This window comes from Misgurnus anguillicaudatus, unplaced genomic scaffold (assembly GCF_027580225.2).
Source record: "Misgurnus anguillicaudatus unplaced genomic scaffold, ASM2758022v2 HiC_scaffold_28, whole genome shotgun sequence".
NCBI lineage: Eukaryota > Metazoa > Chordata > Actinopteri > Cypriniformes > Cobitidae > Misgurnus > Misgurnus anguillicaudatus.
This window is the reverse complement of record NW_027395278.1, coordinates 2612998-2640468: the sequence shown is the minus strand read 5'-3', so window position 1 is coordinate 2640468 and position 27471 is coordinate 2612998. Positions and strand designations below refer to the sequence as shown.

The following is a 27471-nucleotide window of genomic DNA, read 5'->3' as shown; positions in this document are numbered from 1 at the left end:
AAGGGACCTTCTGTTTCCTTTTTACTATATTGGCATGTTTATGCAACAAGGGTATTTTGGAGCTTTGTACTGGTTTATACGTCCTCAAAGCCAAAATCACAGATGTGACCTGTAATGTGTTTTTTTGACCCAAACCTGCATTCTGTATACTTGCTGTTTGTCCTGTGTCAGATAGATGAATGCTTTTGGTGGGTGAGTGTTTAAGAAATGGCACTGTTATTCCTCTCTGCTTTGAGTATATCCCATTTCAGGGATCTTGTGTGGGCGCTTTCAAGCTGTTTTGACAAATCCATCTCTGGACAAGTTCACTTTAAAATGCTGTGAGAGTGATCTCATATACCATTTGAGACAGAAGCAGAATGTCACGTCACTTAGAAAACCAATATACTTAGATATCAAAGAAAACACAGAAAAGCAAAGAACAACAAAAGCATGGCACTTTTTAAATACAGTTTAGAATGGAGTACATTGGGGCGGTTTCCCGGACAGGGATTAGACTACCGTACTGAAAAATCCAGCATACGCTGGTGAACATAAGCTTGTGTTTTCAAAATATGTGTTTGTTGCGTCATGTAAACCATGTGCTTCACATGTTTTGTCAAAATATGTGCCTGCTGCACACGCCTTAAAAACCATTTATGATAAAAGAGACGCTCGCGTTCACAAAATACACGCAAGACACTTCCTTAACAGTAAACTCTGATTAGACATGAGATGCGAGTATCTGGCAAACGCGAGCGTTTCTTTTATCATAAACCCTTTATACGCATCTGCAGCCTGCACTTATTTTGACAAGACACGTGATGCACATATGTCCACTTGACGCAACGAACACATATTTTGAAATTACAAACCACACACATGACGGGCAACATACATGTTGTGACGACATGCATGTTGTGCGCCCTTGAAAAAATAAGTCAATAGATAAGTCACTTTGATATTGTGGTACCTACAACCAAAGATATTGAAAAAAGGAAGATTGTGCACTGCCATTACTATGAATAGGAAAAATGCAACGCTCAATATGACCACTCCAGTGATGTAAGTCCCACCTTCCTCTTAAAATAACCAATCATCAATCAATAACGACTGACGATTCTTTGGGGTAGGGGCTCTACAGTTAAAATGAAACTGAAATTAAAAACGTACATTTTTTGGAATATTGTGGTATTTTTTACAAATTACTTATCTATGAGCTTCATTACTTTTTTTTAAAATGCACATGCCTTCATTAATCAAAAACTTTAATCTCCTTCCCTCCTCAAAACAATAGGTGTGTTCGACTTCAAAAACTGCCAGGCGGGTGACGTCAAGATACCGCAATTCGAGAAACATATGGAGAAGTCTATTTTCAAATAGCTCTTGCGATAGTTTGATGTCAATCGCCTGTCAGTTCTTGCGGCGCCACATGAAGTCGAACAAGCTTTATCTCTCTTAATCTCTCTTTACTTCCGGTCATGAGGAATGGCGCGAGGCCGGGGCACAGGAAAATATCTTAGCGATTAGCAAATAGCAACATGACTCAACTTCCAACAATCCAATCAATTCTCTACGGACGAATTCAGTCCCACCCTAACTTTTTTCTCATTTCAGAAGTTGTTTCACTCGGATATATGTCACGATGGGGAAAAAAAGACAATCGCTACTTCCATTTTGTGACATTAAAGGAATAGTCTACTCATTTTCAATATTAAAATATGTTATTACCTTAACTAAGAATTGTTGATACATCCCTCTATCATCTGTGTGCGTGCACGTAAGCGCTGGAGCGCGCTGCGACGCTTCGATAGCATTTAGCTTAGCCCCATTCATTCAATGGTACCATTTAGAGATAAAGTTAGAAGTGACCAAACACATCAACGTTTTTCCTATTTAAGACGAGTAGTTATACGAGCAAGTTTGGTGGTACAAAATAAAACGTAGCGCTTTTCTAAGCGGATTTAAAAGAGGAGCTACATTTTATGGCGTAATAGCACTTTTGGGAGTACTTCGACTCGGCGCAGTAACACCCTCCCTCTCCCATTATGAGAGGGAGAAGGGGAGCGGACTTTTCAGGCGAGTCGAAGTACTCCCAAAAGTGCTATTACGCCATAAAATATAGTTCCTCTTTTAAATCCGCTTAGAAAAGCACTACGTTTTATTTTGTACCACCAAACTTGCTCGTATAACTACTCGTCTTAAATAGGAAAAACGTTGATGTGTTTGGTCACATCATCTCTCAAATTTTCAGCTGAAAGCAGAGATAATTACATTTTTGTGAAGAACTTTTAAGAGATCAGATTCAGAGCCTGATCAAAACTTACACGGTGTTTTAGTGTTGAGTGAATGCGTCAGTATTTAAGTTGGGTAAGATCGCCACCCGGTGGATAATAGCGGAAATATGGATTTGAGGTAGAAACTCCTCATGGAACTTTATTGACGAGATGACTCAATATTTATTGACATTTATCTGGATATTGCCATTAACTGTGCAATTGTAGAACAATTACAAATATGATTAAAGACTGTGGTGTTTATTTTCATAAATCAGTATGTAGCAACAGTGGCACAGTGATACTTATGTAATGCATTCTGAACCGTGGGGTTACCTGGGAATTTTGTCACGCTTAGTACGTGTTTCAACCAATTAGAATTAAGTACCAGAACTGTCCATTTTATAACTGTGATTTTAGCATGCAATGTTAGAGATATCTGTCTTTCCCCATTCAAGTAGACAGGACTTTAATCTTGCATGACTGAAGTAACTTCCCCGAGTCAATTTGCCTAATAGAGTGACTTCCTTATGGGAATTTTATTTTAACTTAAGTCCCTCCTTAGGTGTACACTGTTAAAAATTACTGTAGTAATTATAGTATTACTGGTAGTTGTTTGCCAGTAACTTATTGTAAATTTACATTTATTTTATTTATTTTATAGAATAAAACTAAAATAACATCCTCATGCAAAGCATTCTGGGAACCAAAATCTGAAGAAAAAAACGGGAAAAGGTTGATGAGAATTTCTGGTTCCAGATTGCTTTGCACAATGCTGTTATTTTATAGTTTTATTCTGTAAAGACAAAGACTTGTTAATGTTTATTTAACTTTGAACAAACGATTGTCAGTAAATAACATAAATTTAAATCTACAGCAAACATTTTGCTCATTTTATTGTCCACATAGTAATAAATCTGATCATAAAAGAAAAGTAAAGGCTACCTCAATTTACTGTACTATTAATGCCCATAAATTATGCTTACATGCTGTAGGTTAATATTTTAGTTTGGGGGTTGTTGAAATAGCATCAGCTTCCCATTGAAAGTTGTTATGGTAATAATATGTCCCTCACACACAAACACATACAAATCAACTACTGTGACCAAAACAGTCCACATCCTGAAGAAATTCCCTCATTACATAATCAACAGATTGTGACTTGTGTTTTCCTGTCAGGTGCTAGACAATACATTTGACCATCTCAGCAAGCCCTTGGATCCACGTGATAATATGTGATATGTGACAAACAGTTTAATGGAACTTTTGAACTCCATTTATTCGAGACTTGTTGTGGCAACCAACTCCATTCAACTGGCCGTTAAAAACACATTACGTTTTTCCACTTGCACCTAGACAAACATTGATTTGGGCAAGACATGAATGATGTGGAAGCAGGCTTTCTAAATATGCTTGCTTTGATTAGATTAAATAGAGATACTTGGGGGAAAAGGAAACTCCCACAGGAGACCACTGGGAATGTGCTGTGGAGTACTGCTCTGTGGCAGATCTTTCCATCAAACATAGCAACATACAATCTCAGAGTGTGTGGTAAGAATAGAGGACGGGTCAATGCACTGTTATCTTAGGCAAAGAGACAAACCAAATACCAGGGGATGACTTTGACATTCTTTGGCATCCGTATCGGTTTGAATTTGGAGTATCACTTAAGTGCCATTTGTGTTACTGTCCCATGTCAGGAGTTTCTCACATGCTCCGAGGACTTCTGTTGGTGAACTGAGACTGTCTGATAGTGGAGTTTGGTGGAGTTGCTTAGAGACTAAAGGGAGATAATGTGGAGTCTGTGAATTCTCCGCCTTATCGGCCTTTACAGACACCTGCTGCTATTTTCCCAGACCGTGCCTTTAAGCAGACACTGTTAAGCAGCCAGACATAAAGCTATTGCTTTAGTTTTTTTTTTTTTTACAATATTTAGAACAACTTTTAATACATAATAAAAGACATTAGTATACTGCATAATTAAATGCTTCATTGACATTTGCTTTAAACTGCTATACAACATGACCAGTTACACTATACAACTTGACTAAATTCATAAGGACGATTGGGAGTATGTTTTATCTCTGCTGTTTCAAATATCATGTTTCTTATTCATTCAATTATTCCTAAATGACAAACAGAATAATCTTTTAATTTAGAGCACAAATTCATCACCACACCTAGATAATGCCTTGAAAATCCATTGCTATTTGCAAAATGTACAGGGACGCAGATGCTCCCACATGAATCATATGAAACGTGTGTAAGGAGATGAGTTGGGTTTGGGTGTGTTTCATGGGTGGGGTGGTTTTTCGGGTGAAGCATGCACAACATCACACTTGCTTTCGGGACGACATGTGGCTCTAGATCTGAATGTGGAGTGGGTGCTAAATGAAGGAATAGTTATTTATGGGAGACTAAGGGGTTTCGGCACCTGTTTCCCTCTTGAACAAATGGATTAGCAAGGTGAAAAGAAGTTAAATAAAAAACAACAAACTACGCATTAACACTACATTAAAGATAATAAAAAGTAAACAGTTTAAAATTAATACTTACTGTGATTGAGAATCAGTTGTGGTAGAGAATGCTGACACCAATCAAGCCAATTGGTGGATAAGACAGGTCATTTACACTGTAAAAACATGCTATGTTGCACTTACAGTTTAATCAGTTTAATCAACTTGAATTTACAATTAATTTTACCTTTTTGACTAGTTAATAATTGCTATAAATTAAGTTAAATTAACTTAAGTTTTTTTTTTACTTAATTTTTTATCATTTATAGCAACTCATTACTACTCAAGAAAGTTTTAGTTTAAACTTAGATTAAAAGATTTAAAGGAAAACACCACCGTTTTTCAATATTTTACAAATTTCTTACCTCAACTTAGACGAATTAATGCATACCTATCTTTTATCAATGCTTGCACTAAATCTTTGTACAGCGCCTCGTGAATGTGCTAGCATTTAGCCTAGCCCCATCCATTCCTTAGGATCCAAACAGGGATGAATTTAGAAGCCACTGAACACTTCCACGTTTCCCTATTTTAAGACTGTTACATGAGTAGTTACATGAGTAAGTATGGTGGCACAAAATAAAAAGTGACAATTTTTCAAGCTAATAAAAAATTAGAACTATATTGTATGGCGGAAGAGCACTTAGTTTGCAGCACTTCGACCTTTGGCGCAGTAATATTGACAGAAGTTTGAGCGAGAGGAGGAGTACAGTAGTCAGGAGTGATGATGTTACTGCGTAGGCATGTACACCAAGGCGTTTACACCTGTGGCCGACCAACGGCGTATGTTTTCAACTGTTTCCAATGGAAGCGCTGCTGCTAAGTGCTTTTTCCAACCACAGTGCTGAGCGCCCAAAGTTGAAAGGTATTCAACAGCTTGTCAATGTCACTTTTTACTCAGCCATCCAATCACAATGGAGGAGGGGCGGGACAAAAGCCACAAAAATTAACCTGTGCATCATGCAAGGACTGATAAACAAAACAGAAGCAACTAAAGCGCTTAGCTGATAAAACTCTGGGAAGCGCCCACAGTTGGTGTCCGCCTGGCATTTTCAGCCACATTTAAATGCCTTGGTGTACATGCCCCCTAACAAGAAATTTTACAGTGTACAGCTGCTGTCTGTGAAAATGTCAATTTTTAGCCCAATCATGGGTTGAAACAACCTAGCATTTTGTGTTAAAGCAACCCATCATATTTAAATTAGTTTTTTAAACCCAATAATTGGATTTGTCCATATTTTACCGTAAGACTAATACTATGCACTAAATGACTAGTTTGTCTCTTCTGCTGACTTGCTTCTGGATGGTTCATAAACTTTACATAATGCATTTTTTGAGAACAGGAGGATCAAATAGGACAGATAAGGAAACAAGGTGCATGCCGTTTTTAAAGGTCAAGTTCGGTATTTTACCTTTAAGCCCTGTTTTCAGATTGTTTATGATGAAATAGAACGTTTTTGACTGAAATTTGGACATATGATGCTGGCCCGAGAATTTTCGGCTGTTTGATGTATCAGCCACCACCTCTACAATGGCTGTATAGGTGCACTGGAACAATCCTTCCTAAAATGCATTAAACTTTCGTTTACAAAGACGTGAAACTCACCGAGTTGTCAGGGGTGCTCACTGATATGCTCACACAAAAATCGCTGCAAAAGATGCTTTCCAACAGGTTTTATCGTAGTTTTTGTCCAACTCCATTGACTTGTATTAGATGTGCTGTGAGGTACGGTATTACGCCGCGCCGAGAACGTTGTTTGTATTCTTGCAATTGGCAAAGGTGGATTATCGCCATCAACTGGGCTAGAGTGTCTATTATTCAAGCTCTCAACGGAAGAATATACGGGTGTGAGGCGTTTGGAAAAATAGGTCCACAAGTTTACAACAAATGCTAAAACACCTGTTGGAAAGCATCTTTTGCAGCGATTTTTGTGTGAGCATATCAGTGAACACCTAACCACTCGGTGAGTTTCACGTCTTTGTAAACAAAAGTTTAATGCATTTTAGGAAGGATTGTTCCAGTGCACCTATACAGCCATTGTAGAAGTAGTGGGTGATAGAACAGAAATTCTCGGGCCAGCATCATCATATGTCCAAATCTCAGTCAAAACCGTTCTATTTCATCATAAACAATCTGAAAACAGGGCTTTAAGTGTAAAATACCAAACTTGTCCTTTATTCATATGAAATATACACCTAAAAAAAATTATTCTATGTTGGGATTTTCTGGTTTATTTCAGAGATTTTTAATCAGTTAGCAAAATGTGTTTTCAGCCACATTGCATTAGCATTGCAAAAGGTCAAGGGTTTGATCCCAGCGAACACAAATACTGATAAAATGAATGGCTTGAATGCACTGTCACTCACTTCGGCAAAAGATGTCCTCCAAATCCATAAAATGTCAAAAACCTAGACATGTATAAAAAGTAACTAACTGGAGATTGAAGAAATAATTTTTTTTAACTAACCTGTAAATACCTTCTCCACCAAAACAAAATGTAACAAATAATAAAACTCATTGTTTATAACATGGATTAGTTTTGCCCCCCAGAGGCTTCACAGTAACCCCCTGCAATGCAGCTGTAGAAATCTGCTAATACAGCAAACATACTAACTCACACTGTAACACTGACACACAAATGAACTTAAAGGGGACATTTCACAAGACTTTTTAAATCTTTGGTGTCCCCAAAGTAGGTGTGAAGTTTTAGTTCAAAATACCACACAAATAATTTATCACACGTTAAAATTGCCACTTTATAGTGTGAGCAAAAATGGGTCATTGGTATGTCCTTTAAAATGCAAATGAGCTTATATCTTCACTTTATGACAGTGTCCTGGTTGTATAGTGCAAATTAAGGGCCAGCCCCTTCTGACATCACAAGGGGAGCCAACTTTCAATTACCTATTTTTTGACATGCTTGCAGAAAATGGTTTACCAAAACCAAGTTCCTGTTTTTTTTTTACCGTTTTCTAGGTTGATAGAAGCACTGGGTGGGGACCCAATTATAGCACTGAATCATGGAAATTTCAGATTTATGATATGTCTTATTTAAGGTAAATTAAGTCTGCAACAGCCATAGTAACATTACCTAAAAATTAGAGGAGAATATTAACAAACAATTGTCATTCAGTCAAACATCATCCTGAATAGTAGCCTAAATTTGATATTTAGAAATATTTGGAAGCCTATGGCGAAATTGGTTGTGTGTATTTGCAAATGGGCAAAGGTCTGTAAATCTGCACATTTACTTTGCTGACCAATACATCCCAACTAGACATGGGTGGGGCAAAAGCGTGTAAGAACTGGCAAAGGGTTGGCACTAAACAAAGACATGGTGACGATTTAGGGTGTTGGAAATGTGATGTAAGGGACAAATTTGTCAAAAAACGTAATCATAATGACCTCAACCTAAACAAAAAGAGAAGTATTGTAGGCTACACATACTTGCGACCTGCCAATATCATTCTCGCTCTTATTTCCACTGGTAACGGTCTGGCATGTGCTGAAGAATCCCTATTCATAAGAAGTGAAAGGCGCTATTGTTGGACGCCTTTCGCATTCCCGTTGAAGGATGTGAAAAGGAAGAGCCAGTGGCAGTAGCTAGACAGATGCAGACGGCACCGCCTACTTGTGACTGACTGACCAGTAGCGCGACCAATACGATTAGTGCAGAGAGAAAGCGCTTCAACACAAACCTGCGAAAGAAGGCGGGGCTGTTCAAATACGCTTCGCGTGCTTTGCGTGAGATGCTCCCGTATTTCTCAGTCATTGGTCGACTTGCGCGCGTGGAGGAGAAACCTGCAGCTGACTGAAGAGGATCCCGTTTGAAATTCATTTTATCCTAAAAAACGTTAAATAAAAGACGATGGCCTCAAAGTGTCCTAAATGCGAAAAGACCGTCTATTTTGGTAAGTTTGTTTTATATTTACCTCTAAATTACTCCGTTTAAATGAACGTAAGCGTTACGTTTTGACGTAATAAATTACAGCCACGCTGTATTAGCAAGAAAACGATTGTTTGTTTGTTTGTGGAAAAACACAGATTTAGGAAGTCGAAACTGGAGTTACACAGAACCGTGTTTACGATATATCGCAAAATAAGTTTATGTGCATGCAAATTACGTTCTCACCAACACGAATCAGTTGTCAAAATAGGTAACGTTATCTATTTGCTTTACTGCGTGATTGCATACTAAAGTAAATAAAGGAAATATTTAAATGTTAGCTTTACACTTAAATACTGTTTTGTGAAATTACAGCCCGTTTATAAAACGAAAATTGCCTTGCCCACTTATGTACAGTAATAATACAGCTGTCTGTAGTTAGGCTAGAATTTCTTTACATTCCCCTATTTTCACTAGATGAGTTATTTCTAACTCTATAATGAAGACTTTAAGGTCAAAGTCAATTTGCTTTTATAGACTTGGATGTTTTCTTTCATAATAAAGCACATGGCTCTTTCTGTGACTCTCTCTTTTTCTGTCTGGGGAACCAATCACATTGCTTCTCTTTTAATTTATATCCATTTTCTGCCCAGTATTAACTTTTGTTCAATATATACAATTCATAGCATTTAAGCGCTTGAATAGCCTCTTTCCCACTTGACCTTATCATCCCTGCTCTCATATTTATAAGGTTTTTCATCAGTGCATCAGTGCTGTGGTGTAAACTGAGATGGTTATTTAGCTCTTATATTTATGTTGTATTAATCTGTGTCAACATAAAAGCCATGACACAAATACTAAAGCTGTCTGGAGGTTTTAAATCAATAGTACGAGATGGTGTTATTTTAAAGCGTACTATGCAGCTCTTTGCATTGGCGTCGTGTCAGTGGTTGGATTGAGACATCTGTTATTTTAGTGTGGTTCTGCTTCAGGACCCAGATTTAACATTGGACATCAAGAGGTGACCCATCAGAGTACCAAAACTGTTCATCAAGCAAAAGTAAGCAAAGATGTCCATGAATTCAAATATTTCTGTAGATTCTAGTGATGCACAGATACAAAATGTGTGTGCAGATACTAATATTCAATTACTTAGAATCACATCTACCGTTACCAATTGATACAGACAGTTTTGTGTCACGAAATCCTAGAAGCGCAGAGCGTACAAACTGCAATTCTGTCATTGTGACCCAATTCAAAATAATCACACAGCATGAGATCTGATGCATTTTCTCGCTCTTTCTTAGAGCAGATACAATCTACATCACTGTTTTTAAACAATCGGCCCAATGTCCAATGGCCAATAGTCAGGAAAAATGCTTTTAACCCCTGATACCGATTATAAGCTGATATATCAGTGCATCCCTAATAGATGGGGACATAGGTGTGGTTTCCCGGACAGGGATTATCTTAGGCCTTAGTTTAATAAGGAAGTATTAGTACAGGGCTCAACATAAAGGACTGCCCAGTGGCCCGGGGCAAGCGTGAGAGACGTTCAGGCCAGTAAAAAGTATTGTCACTTTCCCGATCGGGCTAGTGCTTCACCCTCAGTCACTAAAATATTTTTTTATCAATGTATATTATTTAACATATTGGAAGCAGACATTTATTTGGGTAAAACACGATAAAAGAAACAATGCAATATTTTGCACAGTTGGCTGTCAGTTTACCATTAAAGCAAAACAGTTGGGAGCCTTTTTTCGTTGGAACATGTCTGTTGTATATGTATACAATTATATTTGAATTTTGAATTATTATTTTTAAATATGTGACACTGACTTTTTTTATTGGGGCAAGTGAAAATTTTGGCGGGGCCAATGAAAACCTTAACCACTGGCCTGATCCAGCTGTATACATTTTTTTTTGCGTTGAGCCCTGTACTAGTTTTAACAAACATGCCTTACTAAAAACATTACTTGCATGTGTGCATTTTGAGGAAATACAAATGGCACTGATGTATTTTAAGATATGTCAGTGCTAGTTGTTTTTAGTTTGGACAGCTCTTACATTTATTTTACTACAGGGCTCCAGACTAACTTTCTTTACTAGGAGCACAGTGGCCCCCAAATGACAATTTTAGGGGCGCAACCAGAAAATTTAGGGGCACACACAGTAAATCAACATGCTAACCAAATATTCACATTACTACTAATTTCCACTGTATTACTAATAAATACTTTAATGATAGATGCAGAAAGTACAATGTGCTGTTTCAAATTCAGTATCACATCACAAAAAAAGGTCAAATTACTGGTCTCACATGTGCGACTGGATGTAAAATTCAGTGGCACAATCTCAAATTTTGTTGGCAAAATGCCACCATTTGGTGGCAGTCTGGAGCCCTGGACTAGTCTAATCCCTGTCTGGGAACCGCCCCAGTAGAGTATGCGACAGAGAGAGAATGAAAAATAGACAATTTTATATATATTTCAAAGTCTCTAACATGCACAGCCAAAAAATAATTTGCTTACAGGACAAGGGTGTCTCACAACCTGTCCATGTTGGCATCTGCCTAATTTGGCTAGTTATACTAAGTGACAGATAAATGTGCACTAAAATACTGTAGCTGATGGGATGCACAACCTTAACGTCAAGAACGAAAGATAAGGGAAGCACTTTTGAAAGTTGATAAGCCTATTTATCTCCCTATCCTAAGTATGCACCAATTACACGCTTCGTTGCTTTTGGCTATCTGCATTTAGCATTGTACTTTCCCTCCTATCTATGACCCTGAGAGATCAGTTGTACCAACTGTCTTATTTCACGAGGGCAAAGAAATGGTAAGCAAAACGATGCATGGATAATTGCAGATATCACCTCTACAAGTGTTTATGAACACAGGTTGCAAGGGAGACAAAAGTTTGATGTATTTAAACATATTTTATTGAGTGTAAATTAGGATTTGGATCGGTGCTTTATTGTTAACACGTAAAGTGGTCCGTGATGTCATAGTACTAAAAAAGAACAATATAGGGTCTCACCTCAGACCTCTGTGTACGTCATAAGGGAGTTGGTCAGGAGGATGCAAGTGACTGTTCTTTTATTAGGCATAAGTTGAAGCCAAAGTACATTCCATCCAGCTGTGGACGAGCAGGGGCGCGGTTCAAAACTCCTATTTTGGTCCTCTTCAGCGGTGCCTCTGAATATGTAAATGTCACTAGGTGGAATGTTTGAAAAGTGAAGGTTATATATCCAAGCCTTCAGTCAAGAGAATTAAATGGAAACCAGGATTAATGGTTTTATGCTTGAATTTAATTGAATGGATTAAAATGTAGTTATATTGAAATAAAATGTAAAAAATATTACCAAATCAGTTTTGGTTGCAAAGTCTGTGGCTCCAGAGTGACGTTTTTTTCCAAATTGAGTTTGTGGGAGTCAGTGCGTGTGTTCCTGTAAATTCCTTTCTGACTATATCCTGTTTCAGACTTAAGTGGTAAGCCACCGTATTGAGTGGAAAATCTTCAAACTTTCAGCTCAACCGTTGATTCATTTATTGAACAGCTGTAAGCAGATGCTGTGATTTTTTTTTTGGAACTGTAAAAAGCTTTAACTACTTTTCAGAATGAAATCAAGTTTCCCTTTTCTCACACTTTAATTCACAATAGATGAAATTGGAAAAATACACTTGGAGGCATTGCATGTTAAATTGAAAACAAAGGCAGCATTGTTGGTAAACCCTGTAAACAAATTTTAAAAGTTTATATGAATGAAAACATGTCATCTCTTATTAATAGCAAACAGCATTGTATCAAATCTAACAGAAGAGGGAATGACGCCAATCCATGATGACACAGGAATTTTGCCTCTTTCCCTTCTCTCCATCTTACCTTTTATTTGCCGCTGTCCCTTCAGGGCCTGTACTCATTTCTGAACAGAAGTAAAGAATGCTTTCTTTCTTACAATGCCAGTCACATCGAAAGGAGAGATGGCATCTCCATCATGTTTTCCTTTGGTTTTAGCAATGGAAACATTACTTGTCCCCATGCTTGCTTTGCTTTCATGTACTTTACACAAACATTATTGTATGTATGGGTACTAGATACAGAGAGTTCCCTTTTGTTCTTAGCCTCACAGTCGTTTGTGCCCATCTTTCTCTCTCTCTCTCTGTCTCGCGTACACTGTCTGCACCCATTGCGTGTTTTCTGCATGGCTACCCCACAAGCTGTTTAAATTTGCAGAATCTGTTATATAATGCTGCTTCTTGAGTTCCTGCATTCTGCTTTAAGGGGCATTGTGTAATCTTGGGAGTCAGAATGGGGGTCAGGATTCCTAGCAGGCATGAACCTCCACCATAGTTACGAGTCTTTTGCCTTTTGTGTTACCTGAGCCGTTATGTAAGAGCACGTCATGTGACTTGTCCTTAAACTGATATTAATCTAATTATTTTTACCAAAGACTTGTAAACTTGTAATGTACTGTTTGTTTATCTCCCTATATTTGCTCTACCTTGAGATACGTATATGAAATGAGTTTGTTTGGATTGTTTATATGTTTTGTGTGTTTTAAATCAAAATTTGTAAACAGTGTGGCCCTTTAAAACTTTGATTGTTTGAGCATCCTGACCGTTGAGAATTACATGTTCATCATTTCAAAATGGCCAAATATTAAAGGGACATTCCACTTTTTTGAAAATCTGCTCATTTTCAAGCTCCCCTAGTGTTAAACATTTGATTCTTACCGTTTTGTACTTTTAGCATTGAAAATAATCCCCTGCCATTGAAAGTAACCAAGGGGACTATTTTCGGGCAGTGCGTTATATCACTACGCCTGCTGCAGCCATGTTACTTCAGCAAAGTCACTGATTATTACGCCAGTTTGAGAGTATAGTTTCTAGCCATTTCTGCCTAGAAAATTGAAACTTTTAATTTTCTGTCGGTCTTAGTACACGTTGTAACTACAGAAGAGTCAAGTTTTAAATAGGAAAAATATCGAAACTCTTTGGTTATTTTTTAGCGCAATGCTAATGGTCTAATCAGATTCAATGGATTGTGCTAAGCTATGCTAAAAGTGTTAGCACCAGACCCGGGGAGAAGCTGAATAGATTTCAAACGGTAAAAATCAAATGTTTAACTCTAGGGGAGCTGAAAAATTAGCATATTTTTTAAAAAAGTGGAATGTCCTTTTAAACATCTGCTTACCAGAAAGATGTCATTGCTTTTGGTATCTGTTTTACAATCTACTGTAAGCTTAGCAATAGATCGTTATGCGCATTGTGCCTATCACGACGGTTTGCAGTAACTCAAAGTATTATTGTTTTCCCATATCGCATTTTCCTTCCATAACATCGCTGTGGATAAAAGCATCTGCCAAATGTTTAAATGGATAATTACTTTTTATTTCAAATTTTAACTAAGCATTTTGTTATAAAGTGGCCAGATATAAAGCTTACCCTGCTTTGTAACGGTGCCAGTATCGGAAAAACATATTGGTCAACCGCTACTTAAAATTTACTAGCACTGATTAGCTGTGTGCATCATGAGTGTATCATTATCTGCAGGGAAGCTTAGCGGTGCATGAGGCAGCATTGATTTGTACTGACAGCCGTGGGCATTGCAGTAGCACATGCACATGCAGCTCTTAATCAGGCTAGAAAATCATGAGGTTGCTTAATTTGTAGCGGGAGAAATCCGTGCTAGACTGAAAATACAGACATCAGAACAGCAGGCCCACATCTGTGCAGCAAAGCCCTACAACCACACCCATCCTTTTCCGCACTACTGTATAGAAGTTCACAGGCCAGTGCAAATTGGAAATCCAAGCTTGCAATCAGACGACAATTTGAGACTTGTTTGGAGAAGGAATTGCAGCACAGGAGTAGACGGTTACGGACATAATCTGGCGGTGCACGGCACTGTTTGCCATCATGAAGCAGAAGGGTCATTAACTGTGTTCTTTAACATCATTCGCTCCCAGAGCATGTGTGCTATTTATAGTTTGAAAAAGCGGAGGATCATGGGAACAAACGGCAGCAATCATTTCCCCACTTCCTGGAGCCGGGAAGTGTATTTGTCTGCATTTGAGGTGCCTTTACCCCCATTTCAGCTCATTGTTTAAGCATACATAGTTGGCTATGGCCTGCGGGACCCTCAGGTGCAAAGCTGGCGGGTTGAACTGTAATCAGTGACTTTAAGCGAAATGCCATGCTGGACCCAGATGGCGTGCATTTTGTTCTTCCATGCAGGAGGATACAGTTGCTACTGTACTAGTGCTTTGAACAGATGGGTCCATAATAATATTTGCAATATTGGAAACAGATCTTTTGTCTTTGCATTTAAATCGTTTTTCAAGTGTTCAGATACATTATGTAATGCATGTCATTGCACATTGCATTTGAGTATGATCTCACTAGGACTTGCATGGATAGTTTAGAGTAGCCAGTTGTCACTCACTAAGTAGATGTTTATTTATACTGACCTTTCAATGTTCCGCTCTTTCATTCCTAATGAAATCCATTATTTAAGAAGGATTTTGGATGTTGTTGAGGATGCAATTCGGAACCCGTAGGGTGTTCAGCTGGTTAAATGTTGTTAAAGCTAATGCTGTTTATCTGTGATTACACATCTCAGACTTTGCTTAAGGCAGGGTCAGCATGCTAAAAACCCTACTTTTTTGAGTAGAGCATACATTTGTTTCTCTGTTTAATTTGTCAGCGATTATAGCCTAATTATGGGCTGCAATTTCCTTAAAGAATGTAGAAATTTTCAGCCTCTATTTTTCCATCATGATTCTTCATCCTTATGTCATTTTAAACATGTTTTTTGGGGGGATTCATGCTAACATCGACCTAGGACTGGGCGGTGTGACAGCATATTCCTTTACCATGAAATAAACGTAACACAGACATAACACGCACTTCTATTCCGTGCATTCCGTGTAATGTAAATAAGTGGGCGTGGCTAACTCTGCACTCCTGCATGTTAGACTAAGTGTGGCGGAGAAACATCTAAAATAATCCACTCATATCAAGTGAACAAGTAATTTTTGTACTTTCATAGTAAGTGGCAGTGCATCCACCCCTTGCTCTCTCAGTGCCCATGCAGAGGTCTTTCGAGGCGCATGCAAGGAGATGTGTCGCCAAATAAAAAAAAAGTACTTCTCGCACACAATGCTACAGGTATTTATCCTGCCTGTAGGTTTGTGCATGTATGCATACTTTTCATTTTACACATTGCCTGTTTTTAAAGTGCACCTATTTCACCTATTTGCTAAAAACGTTATTTTGTGTATTTGGTATACAATGTGTTTGCATGGTTTGTGGTTAAAAAACACATTATTTTCCACATACGTACGTTTTTGTAGCTCCTGCCTTCCTCCTTTGATTTTGTACAAAATTCATCAATCTGAAAAGTGCTGTGTCCCTGATTGACCATCTAATCTTTACATTGATTGACCTGAATACCTCTGATGTCAGCTGGAACTGTGACGCTCCTTACCATGTTTGAAAGATTCGTCCACAATGCAGTGCTGAAAGGAAGTTAATTATGATATTTTTTATTTATTTTATTTAACCTTTATTTAACCATGGAAATCCTTTGAGAACAAGTCTCTTTTGCGAAGGAGCCCTGGCCAAGATAATGATAATGACCGTCGTGTCCACGTCAACTGGCCCAGGAAGTAAACTGTTGCCTACAATCCATGTGTTTGTTGTAGTCCAAGAAAAGACATTGGAAACAATAACTTGGGTCATTGGGATAACTTTTTGCATATAGTTAACATGTACTAACACACCCTTAAGGCCACGGTACACAAAATAGTATACTGCGGCCTTAAGTGAGCCCAGCTTTCAACGTATACTCATCGTGGCTACGTGCGAATGGCCGTGTTCGACATGTACGTAATACAAATGATTTCTTATTCAAATTATTACTCTACCAGGCCGTCAGGGCAGCACTGATTTGGCGACATTTACAGCACATTAAAACATTTAGGATAGGTGAAGAAAAGTAGCCGATCCACCATTGCAAACACACTTTAGAACAAACAACAAGAAAACAAAGATCAGGAATCAAACATTATGGTGACGAAAATGCTCTATGGTTTCTGTTCTTGGAAGAAGTAATAATGAAAGAAAAATAACAATAGTGTGTGTGCAAATGCTGTCTATTGTATAATTGTTTGTAGTGGAGTGTCCTGTCTCAATATTTTCAAGCGCATGCGCTATTGTACGCGGTCCGTACGTGCACTGTCTGTCCGGTCTCAAATTTTGGGCCGCGCGCGGACAACCGCAGACCCTCCTGATGACGAAAATTATGTCATGCGGACGGCGCACATATACGGATGTCTCTATACCTTCGGATTTACACACCAAAGGAAATGTTAAATCCTTAATCAGACCATAGTTGCTCTTTAATGTAGGGGAGAGCGGGGCACAACCTAACACTTTTTGACTTTGGTTCTATCTTTAAAAAAATATTTAAGTTAAATTTGTCTTTTTTTTACACAATCAACACACACATCTCTGCTACAAATGAACACTTAAAGTTTGTTTGTGGAACCTACCGTTATTGTACAATTACACCGAAACGGACAGGAGTGCAAACGTTACAACTTACCCCTTAGGTGGGGTTAATTGTAACAAACAGGGTTTGCTGTTACACCTGCTAGAAAATTTTGTTAAAAGCAAATAATTCAATCAAATTCTATCTATATACTAAAGGTGGATATTGTTTATATATTGTGTGGATATCTATCTATTCATGATCCTTCATCTATCCATCCTTGTATTATGCATCAATGCATATAAATGTGTTTGACTTCATGCAATGTTCGTGTGGCGTCAATGTACCGCTAGAGCTATTTGAAACTTTGTTTTTCCAATAAAGTTTGTGCTTTACAGGATATGAGAACATAATGTAACTAAAAAAGCTATGCAAAATCAATTAGAGCATTTAGACTGAAATGGATGAGCAGAAAGGTATAACATGAATGTAGCTTGAAACTGCGTTGGAAAAATTTGATTTCATGTGATCTTTTTTAATACTTTTCACTTTACACTTTCTGAAAATATCAGATTTCAATCGTATATCCACAAAAACTAGATTTCCACTGACAGTGTAAACATAGTCTTAAGACGGATGACCACTGTACTGCAAAGTTTAACCATCAAACAAACAAACAAACCCAAACCTACCAGTAGAGCTCTTGGGAATTGCTTAAAAAATAATTCCGGCTGGAACTAAACTCTAAGATTAAAGAGCTACAGTGCAGTTGAAGATTGTAAGTCATGACTTAAAGTTTGTTTCTTTTAACTGTACAAGCCAACCAGACATTTATCAAACCACTGGAGTCATTTGTATTACTTCAATGATGGATGTAAGTGCTTTTTGTAGCTTCGCAATGTTGACCCCCATACGCAATATAAATAACATGATGGCATTAAAATCTAAAATTGTTTATGTTCAGCTGAAAAGAGGGTATATTTGAGTGTATTATTCCTTTCTTAAGATAGAGATGGGTTTCTCATGGAGTAAGATGCTATGAGTGCCACTTAATTTGGACATGATATTTTGCGGAGAGTCTTATGAAATCAATTTGATAAATCTCGCTTATTAATGTTGATTTAATTCAATCTTCCATGACCTTGTTTGGTAGAGAGAGTGATTTGTTTTCATCTACAGTACCTTGGAAATGAGAGCTGACAACACTATTAGCCCACATCCAAGCCTGCATCTTCTGCTGAGGTGGCATAAGCGCACTCACGCGAAGGTGCTTTTAATCTCACATCAACGCACAAGGTTTCATTTACAGTCCTTTTGTGCCTGGACACAGCCCATTAAACTGAACCTCTATGGTGTTCTTGGATCAGTTCACTTAGTGTTTGGGTGAAGCTGTGGGGTGAATCACAGGCAAACGTATAAGCAAAGGTCTTAATGCTGATGGAAGATGTTACCTCCACCAGCAGGACATTCTAGACATTTAGCAACAATAAAGGAGAAAACTAAAGAGATTACCCTTCACAGCTCATAACAAAAAGCAGAGCTGATGATCTGCGATCAGGTGTACATATCGCACTATAACCTCTGTCCTTGCTCATCAGAGCCGGACGATGTGAGGCATCGTAACCTTGCATATAATCTTACAAAACATCCATTATGGTTCTCGGTGCATCTAGGCCTCTTATCCAGGGTAACAGGACACCTAATGAAACCCTGACTGGTGAAGCATCTTTCCTCTCTGGTTGGATAACCCCCCACCCACAGGGATGTATAATATCATAGTGCTGTTAGGGATATCTCTCCGGTGATTGTGTATGGTTTATAACGGATTAAGGGACTGTGTAGTCCTGCAGACTCTATTGGAACATAACCCTGACTCCAGCAAGGTTGTTGAAATATTTAGGTTGGAGAAACCTAGCTGTAGATATTTGTTTACATAGCTTTCATTTACAGCCCAAGACCCTTTACTTTTTGACAGCAGTTTAGGAATGACTGATTGGCTGAAAACCCTTGATGTACAGGATTGGGCTCAATTCGATGTATACAAGTACAGGTTGGGAACCGCTGCTTTATGGAACCAAGCAGCACAACAAAGAACCTTCATTTTTAATAATGCATGGTGGTGAGTTTTGGACAGGTAAACATTCCTATTCATGAATATCAGCTGACGTCACTCACATCTCAAACTTGTCTTCTGCTATTTTGAGTGCCTGAAGTGGTCGCAAAAGAACTAGAAGCTATGCCTTCAATATATAATGAGCTTCAAAATCGCTATTTTTACAACACTAAGAAGGCTCGACACAACATGATAATTTGCTCGAAGTATCACCTGGATCTCTACACATGAGAACATTGTTTGTGTACACAGAGTTTACTAAAAAGAAGGTTTTGAACAACTGACTTTGTCTGTTTTGGTGTCCGCTCGCCGCCATCTTGCCTGTCAAGAGGTATCGATCTCCGAATGCGATGTAAGGAGAGAGGAGAGTAAAGATATAGGTCCTAAAGCATAGTTCCATATAAATGTATGGATATTGATCTTCTAGTTAAAAAAGGAGCCTCATATGAGATTCCGTCATTCGCATTCGGAGATCGATTCTTTATGTCTGGCAAAGACGGCGAGTGGACACCAAAACAACCAAAGTCAGTTCAAAACCTTTCTTTTTAGTAAACTCTGTGTACACAAACAATGTTCTCAATGCTTGCGGTCATGTGTAGAAAAGTTTCATGTTGTGTCGCGCCGCCTTAGTGTTGTAAAAATCGTGGTAGTTCGGTAGCAGCGGACAGCGGCTGGAAGAACACATCAGGGATCAAGTAGGGATCATGCCCTAACGATATTTTTTGACAGTCAAGGTGCGAAATGTCGTTTTTCGTAGCCATTTACTGTATCCGTACGAATCATAGACGGTAAAAGATAAGAAATCCATAAATTGTAGCAAGCTAGCTAATGCTTGTCGGTACCCTACTGGTACTCGGTAGGTACTCAAAATGGCGGAAAAAAAGCAGATGACGTAAAAGGTCACATGACTGATATTCATGAATACGTTAAATTTAAATTTCAGACAGCTCTAGCTCTAGTAGAAATCAAATCGAATATTCGAAGCTTTGGAAGGAGGGGCTGAACATATTTTTCTCTTTAATAAAGGCAGGAATCTCTGTGTGTGTGTGTGTGTGTGTGTGTGTGTGTGTGTGTGTGTGTGTGTGTGTGTGTGTGTGTGTGTTTGTGTGTGTGTGTCTATCTACAGTTTTATTATGTGACGGATGTGTTGCTGGGGACCCAGGGGAGTGTAGTGCCTTTTTATTCGTGCAATATGGACATGTGACACGTTTAGAATTGATAAACTTTAAAAACACTACAGAACAGCGCAAGCCGGAAGCGGCGTGCCTGTCACGCGTTTTGCGAGAACAGCATTAGTGAAACAAAACACAAGACCAATACTTTTAATAAGTTAGCCTAACATTTTTCTAGCAAACAAACACTCCCGTATCAGAAATTAGCAGCACAGTAATTACTGACAACGTAAAGGGTATGCTATTTAAATAAAACAACGAAAATAAATGAACGAAGTTCAACAAACTGTAAGTTTATTTATAACACTTACACCATCCAATATGTTTATTTCATCAGCAGAACAATAAAGAAGATATTTTGCAGAAACCCCAGTGCTCCGTCATGCAAGTCAACCGATCCGCACACTTTAAGAGCTAAAGCATATATATCCAATACAAAAGTAATCCCCCATAACTCCGTGTGACATATTGACGTTTTGTGAAGCAAATCAATCAGTTTTTGCAAGAAACTGAACGTTATTTACAACACGATTAGCGTGAATGCCAAAGCAGGAAGCGCGCTTTCCGTTTGAGGCGATCTCTTCCACTGGTGGCGTTTGGTGGCTGTTGGCTATGGATGTTGGTATCTCTGCGGCACCTATAGAGCGAGAGCGTGAAGCGCACTTCCTGCTTGGCAAAAGCTCTGCATTAACGCTGTAAAATATTTATATATATATATTCAAATCTCAAAACTGAAAATCGAATGTCAGCCCACGGAACGAATATTTAAATATTCTGGTCCAGCCCTACCCACATGTACTTTTCAAATGGTTCATCTCTGTGTGGGAGCTTTTTGTTTGTCTCTGGAAGAATATTATTTTGCTCAACTATACATTTAGCTGTATAAATCTCCTCTTCTTGGTATGAAAGTGATCTCTGTTACCCAGACATAGACCTCCCAAGAGATGAACTGAGAGGGCAGTAGGACTGAAAGAATGAAAACAATACTTTTCCAGACGGAAAAGCGAAGGAGGAGGAGGGAGCAGAAGGAAACCGTTTGTTCTCCCTGACCGATTATGCCCAGTTCTGATAAGAAAAGGTGTTTCCTCCTTCAACAGGAGAGTTGTCTCAGCAGGGACAACTCATTGTATGGAGACTCGCATGTATAATTTGAAGGAGTATTATTAGGTCTGGAGAAGCCTAGCGGGGCCCTCCTATAGAAATGGTACAGGAGGGGAAATGGAGAAGTGGGTTTGAGAGGTGTCTTTGTTAGTTGTCATCACTTTCCAGCTAAAATTATCCCCCTGCCACAGCATTTCATTGTCTTGCACATCAACACATCTCAGCTATAGAAGAAACCACCATGAGCTTACAAAAAACTGGGCCATTTTCACAATGTGAAATGATCTCATTGCCTGCCAGAATACAAATTCCCAGACTAAAACACAAATCATGAAGCTATGAAAACTATACAGTATAAAGCCACCATTAATAATAATATGTTAAGACAACTGTTGACGTTGAGGCAGGAGAGGTTCTTTGCTTTAACCTTTAAAGAAATGCACAGCATTCTTTCCTTTTTTAGACACTTGGGTTTTCAGACAGGAAGTGTCATAATGTTATTCCATGGCACATTCATTACTAATCAGGAGCTGCCGCTTCCAAGATACGGGATGAGGGGAAAGTACAGCAATAAAATTGGCATCAGATTTACATCACATCACCACAGTGCGGTATCTTATTCCCATAGTTTAAGGATCAGAAATGTTAGGGGCTGGTCCACTGCAGTGTGTCTACAAACACTGTATTATCACAATACGAGACACAACATGATTTGCTTTATAGACCTAGTACAACATTAATGCAGATTAAACTAAATGTACCAACCTTAGAAATAACCAAAAATGAAATGCAACATGCACAATATGCGGCAATTATATTATTTCACATCACTAAACCATCATTTATAATAGTAAAACAGTGACAAGGACCTTTAATTTGCAAAATCTACACTTTTAGTTTACTACAGTTCTGAATGTTTATTTTAAAATACCCAGACGTCACAGGTGCACATTGAATCTTGGGATAGCCAAGGCTGTGAACGACCCAATTATGGATCTTTGGTTTCAGGGGAAATGAAGGCTGATTTGGGGGCCTTCGAAGGATGCAGCCCGTGAATTGGGACACCCACTGTGTTTTGAAAGGAAGGGGTGAGCTGTGGACTGAGCCGTTGGTTGCAATTCACAATCTCACAACTTCATGCCGCTATAACTCACTGGACCTTTAAACAGGGTTCCCGCGGGGTCTTAAAAAGTCTTAAAAAGTCTAAAATTCAGAATGTTAAATTTAAGGCCTTAAAAAGTCTTAAAAACACCCAGATTTTTATCCCAGGTCTTAAATTTAATTTACCCAAGTCTTAAATTTCTTACCTCTTTTCATTCCCAAAAAGCGTTGTCCGCAGAATATAAAATAGTAATTTTAAACGCTGAAGAACTAACTTAATTCAGTGGCGGAGGCAGAAAGTGTATGATGGTGGGTCTCTAAAAAGAAACGTTCCGCCCTTTGTCATAATCCACGCAAATCGTGCCATAAGCTATATTTCAGGTGTTGTGATCTGACTGTTTACTGTGGGTTTGGCGAGAAACAATCCTTAAACTTAGTTCTGTATAAGCAAAAATCTTTTTCGGGGTAATTTATAAGCCCGTGGCTTACCTGAGCATTTGCCAGGTTCTGAAACATAGAGGACACAGAAGCGAACAAAAATCAATGCTGCTTTATTGAAAATCAACTTAAACAGTCGGGCCGTCGAGTCACGAGCCACTAACAGCGTGTCAACTTTAGTGTTACACAGTTTTATATTTTAGACCTTAATATTGCTCTTTGCTGCGATGCACTTGAACCTAACGCGCTTTCCCTTCAGCTCTCCACAAACAGCAGCGATTGACAGGAGAAGGGTATTCCTGCACAACTGGAAGCTGCAGTTTTATGACCGCAGTTTTATGACCGCAGTTCTATGACCCTACGTTTTTGTGACAGCGCCAACTATCGAACTGGCAGTGTTGCGAACTTGGCGACTTTGTCGCTAGATTTAGCGACTTTTCAGACCCCTTTAGCGACTTATTAGCGACAAATCTAGCTACTTTTTCTGGCATTGTTGGAGACTTTTTGGAGACTTTGACTTATCATTCAGTCTTCTCAACGAGCAGCTACCGCTCCTTCCGTGGGCTCCACCCCCATACCAAAGCACTCACAGGCGGCCTCGTGCAGCAGAGCAGAGTCTCTCCCATCTGCAGTCAGGGCAGGAGATTATGTTCATCTCTTCGCGGCCAGACGGCAAAATGCTGTATGCGGGAAGCCGGTGTTGTGTCGAACTCAGTTCCCCCTATGTTTCCCTTTAGTGTAGTGCTTTTATAGCGTTTTCATCACGTTACATTTAGAAAGATTAAAGATTTGAATTGGTTATACTAAAAAGGCATAATATCATGTATTTTATAATACAATTTATTAAATATTTCATACATTTGACAGTTTTCTATTAGGGTATTTCTTTTACAATATAGCCTGTCTTTTTCTTTTTTTTCCTTTACTGGTTGTTTTAAAAATGTAATGTTTGCATACATAATTAAATAAATATTAATATGATTCATACTGTAAAAATAATTGACTTACCATTAAGAACAATACAGATGCATTACAGAAATGCACACATATACATCTCAGTAGCCATTAAAACTTTAAATATATAAATAATAAAACCTATAACGTGATAAAAACGCCATAAAACACTACACTGAAGGGAAAAATAGGGGGAACAGACTTCGACAAAACACCGGAGCTGCCATCCCGCGATGACTTACATTTATGGCGGGATATAAATAAATGGTCTTTTAATAAAATAAATCAATGTACAAAAATAAATGTGTTTGAGTAAGCTGAGCAGCAGCACATTCAGAATAGACAAAATGTACGGAGCTGACACGTTAATGAGCTATATACCTACAAAACAACGTTTCCTCTCACATATCATATTAAAAATAGTAGTGAGATTACTATATTGATATAATTATGTACAAACGTTATTACAAACTAAACCACCAGGGGCCCAGAACTGCGGAAGTTCGGTAGGTGGCGCTGTCACAAAAACGTAGGGTCATAGAACTGCGGTCATAAAACTGCGGTCATAAAACTGCAGCCTCCGGTTGTGCAGGAATATACTATTGATTGACAGACGGAAAGCAAGAAAGTACCGTAATAAACCATATATTTCAAAAAAGTGCAATTGTCTTTTAGGAACAATTCAAACGTTTTGATTGCGCAAATGCTTCAGGAGTTACGGTTAAATGAACAGCGGTAGATCAGAGCCCTTTCGCATAGGCAGGCTGCTGCATACGGCATCGCCTGGTTTATTTAAGTTAACTGAGCATTACATTCGCAAGTCATAAGCATATTACAACAATTAACGATTAACTAAGAATAATAATCAATATTTTAAAGTTAATTTCAAAGTTAATATTCTGAAATAAGACCATTTCTGAAATAAGAAATGCGACCCTTCGGAGGCTACAGCCTTCGGATTGAGAAACGGTCTTAGTGGATAACGTTAACTTAGCAGCACATATCAAACAGCCTTTTAATGGTAAATTTCATTTTCTTAATGCAGATTCATCCGTTATTGTGTAATTAGAGAGGCTATTAAACCTGATGGCAGTATATAGTGCATATTAATGCATAAAACGTATGGGTGTGGAGTGTTTTTTTGGCTCTGTGATTCTGTATTCAATTAAATGCAATACATTAATTTATTAAAAACTTGTATTAATAAAATGCATATATTAATGCTTTTAGGGATTAATAATAATTGAAAGTGATCTTTTGTTCTTTGTATATTTATAAACAGGCACAAGATATATACACAGCACACAGTCAGTTGTACATTAAACATTATGGGGTGGTTTCCCAGGCAGGGATTAGCTTAAACCAGGACTAGGTCTTAGTTTAATTATGACATATATAACTAGTTTGAATAAACATGCCTTACTAAAACCATTACTTGTGTGCATTTTGATGTATTTTAAGATATGTCAGTGCAAATTGTTTTCAAGTTTGGAAAGCTCTTATCCCAGTCTGGGAAACCTCCCCTATAAGCTTACGTACTACAGAGTGTGATGCATTTTAAAGCTTTAAAGTTGTATGAGGCAGTGTAAAACTAGGCACAAACCAGCAGCTGACCATACTAACTGATCTAATATTAGTGAATTTTATTTGTCAAAAAACATTGTTGATAGAATTTTATAAAAATACTACTTACACATTTTAGTGTGATGTATAAATATTGTAAATCAATGCATTTCTTGACTATTAATTAAGAAAAATCACAGCTCTTTGCCTCTAACTCAATGTATATCAATGGCTCACTATGAGCCGGGCTTCCATTGTCAGAAGTCTCTTCCTAAAGGGCTATGGGTAAAATTTGTCGGCGCCAACACTCGCGGTCTAATAGAGTTAAGCATAATGTATTTCCATGTATTTTGATTATCTGTTTTAAAACTGCGTTCATTTTATATTTTTCTATAACTGAATCAATAAAAATAGAACGTTTTAAGAATTTCTGAGATCATTTGAATGCTTCTAGTAATGTGTCGTGTTGGTCTTAAATTTTACTCATAATGGTCTTAAAAGGTCTTAAAAAGGTCTTAAATTTAACTTGCTGAAACCTGCAAGAACCCTGTTTAAACAAACCTTTTATATTACAGGATTAGTCAATTTTCTTAAAAAATAAAATCTAGATAATTTACTCACCACCATGTCATCCAAACTGTTGATGTCTTTCTTTGTTCAGTCCAAATTATGTTTTTTGAGGAAAACAGTCCAGGATTTTTCTCATTTTAATGGACTTTAATGGACCCCAACACTTAACAGTTTTAATGCAAAGGACTCAAAACGAACTCAAACAAGGCATAAGGGTCTTATCTAACTAAACGATTGTCATTTTTTGGCAAGAAAAATAAAAAAATGCACTTTTAAACCACAACTTCACATCTTCCTCCGGTTGTGTGACGTGCCAGCGCGACCTCACGTAATTGCATAATGACGTGGAAAGGCATTAATAAGACATTTGTTAGTATCATTTGACATACAACAACGTCGGAACGGTCCTCTTTCTCCACACTTGTAAACACTGGGGCGTAGTTTCCCATGTGTCATCCATGACCTCTTCATGTGATGACGTATTACGTGAGGTCAAGCTAGCGCGTCACACGACCGGAGGAGGATGAGAAGTTGTGGTTTAAAAGTGCTTTTTTATTTTTCTTGCCAAAAATGACAATCGTTTCACTAGATAAGACCCTTATGCCTCGTTTGGGATCGTTTAAAGTTTTTGTAACTGCAATTTTGCACTGCATTAAAACTGTTAAGTGTTTGGGTCCATTAAAGTCCATTAAAATGAGAAAAACCCTGGAATGTTTTCCTCAAAAAACATAATTTCTTCTCGACTGAACAAAGAAAGACATCTACATTTTGAATGACATGGTGGTGAGTAAATTATGTATTTTTTTAAGAAAATGGACTAATCCTTTAAGTTCAGCTCTGGCATTTAATCCAAGTGCATAGTTTTCTGCTATTGACAGAAATTATGTCTCTAATGTTTCTTTTATTTTTAATTTGACAGCATTTTTTTGTGGTTTTCACAAACGTTTCACAAAATACCTTCCAGGAAATGTTTCTCCTAAAAATATATAAACATACAAATATATCAAATGAAAGAACAGACCCTCTGCTTTCAAACAAACAAGCAGGGAAAAAAACTATTCTATATATCGTCGCTGTCCGATGAAACTCACGTATGTTCATTTTGCCGATTTTGAGATTTTTCGACAGATTGAATGTCCAGGTTCATTTCCATATACAGTATGCGTCACATACCTAAATAGCCAATGAAAACTTGTGAAATCATGTCATCTGATTTTCACGTACCCGTTTGGTGTCAAAGCTGTCAATCACGCCGCATATCTTCCGCCTGTGAAGCATCTCGCCGGTCTCGTAAAGTTTCATC

At 38.0% G+C, this 27471-nt stretch overlaps 1 protein-coding gene across 1 annotated transcript in view; it reads left to right on the top strand.

The window, feature by feature from the left end:
• The first annotated feature begins 8525 nt into the window (after positions 1 to 8525).
• The window catches only part of LOC141362531 (cysteine-rich protein 2-like), a 30481-nt gene continuing 11535 nt past the window's right edge, over positions 8526 to 27471 (top strand). The window contains exon 1 of the mRNA XM_073864759.1: positions 8526 to 8683. Coding sequence (XP_073720860.1) covers positions 8641 to 8683 — 43 coding nt within the window. The 5' untranslated portion in view covers positions 8526 to 8640. The remainder of the gene's footprint in view (positions 8684 to 27471) is intronic.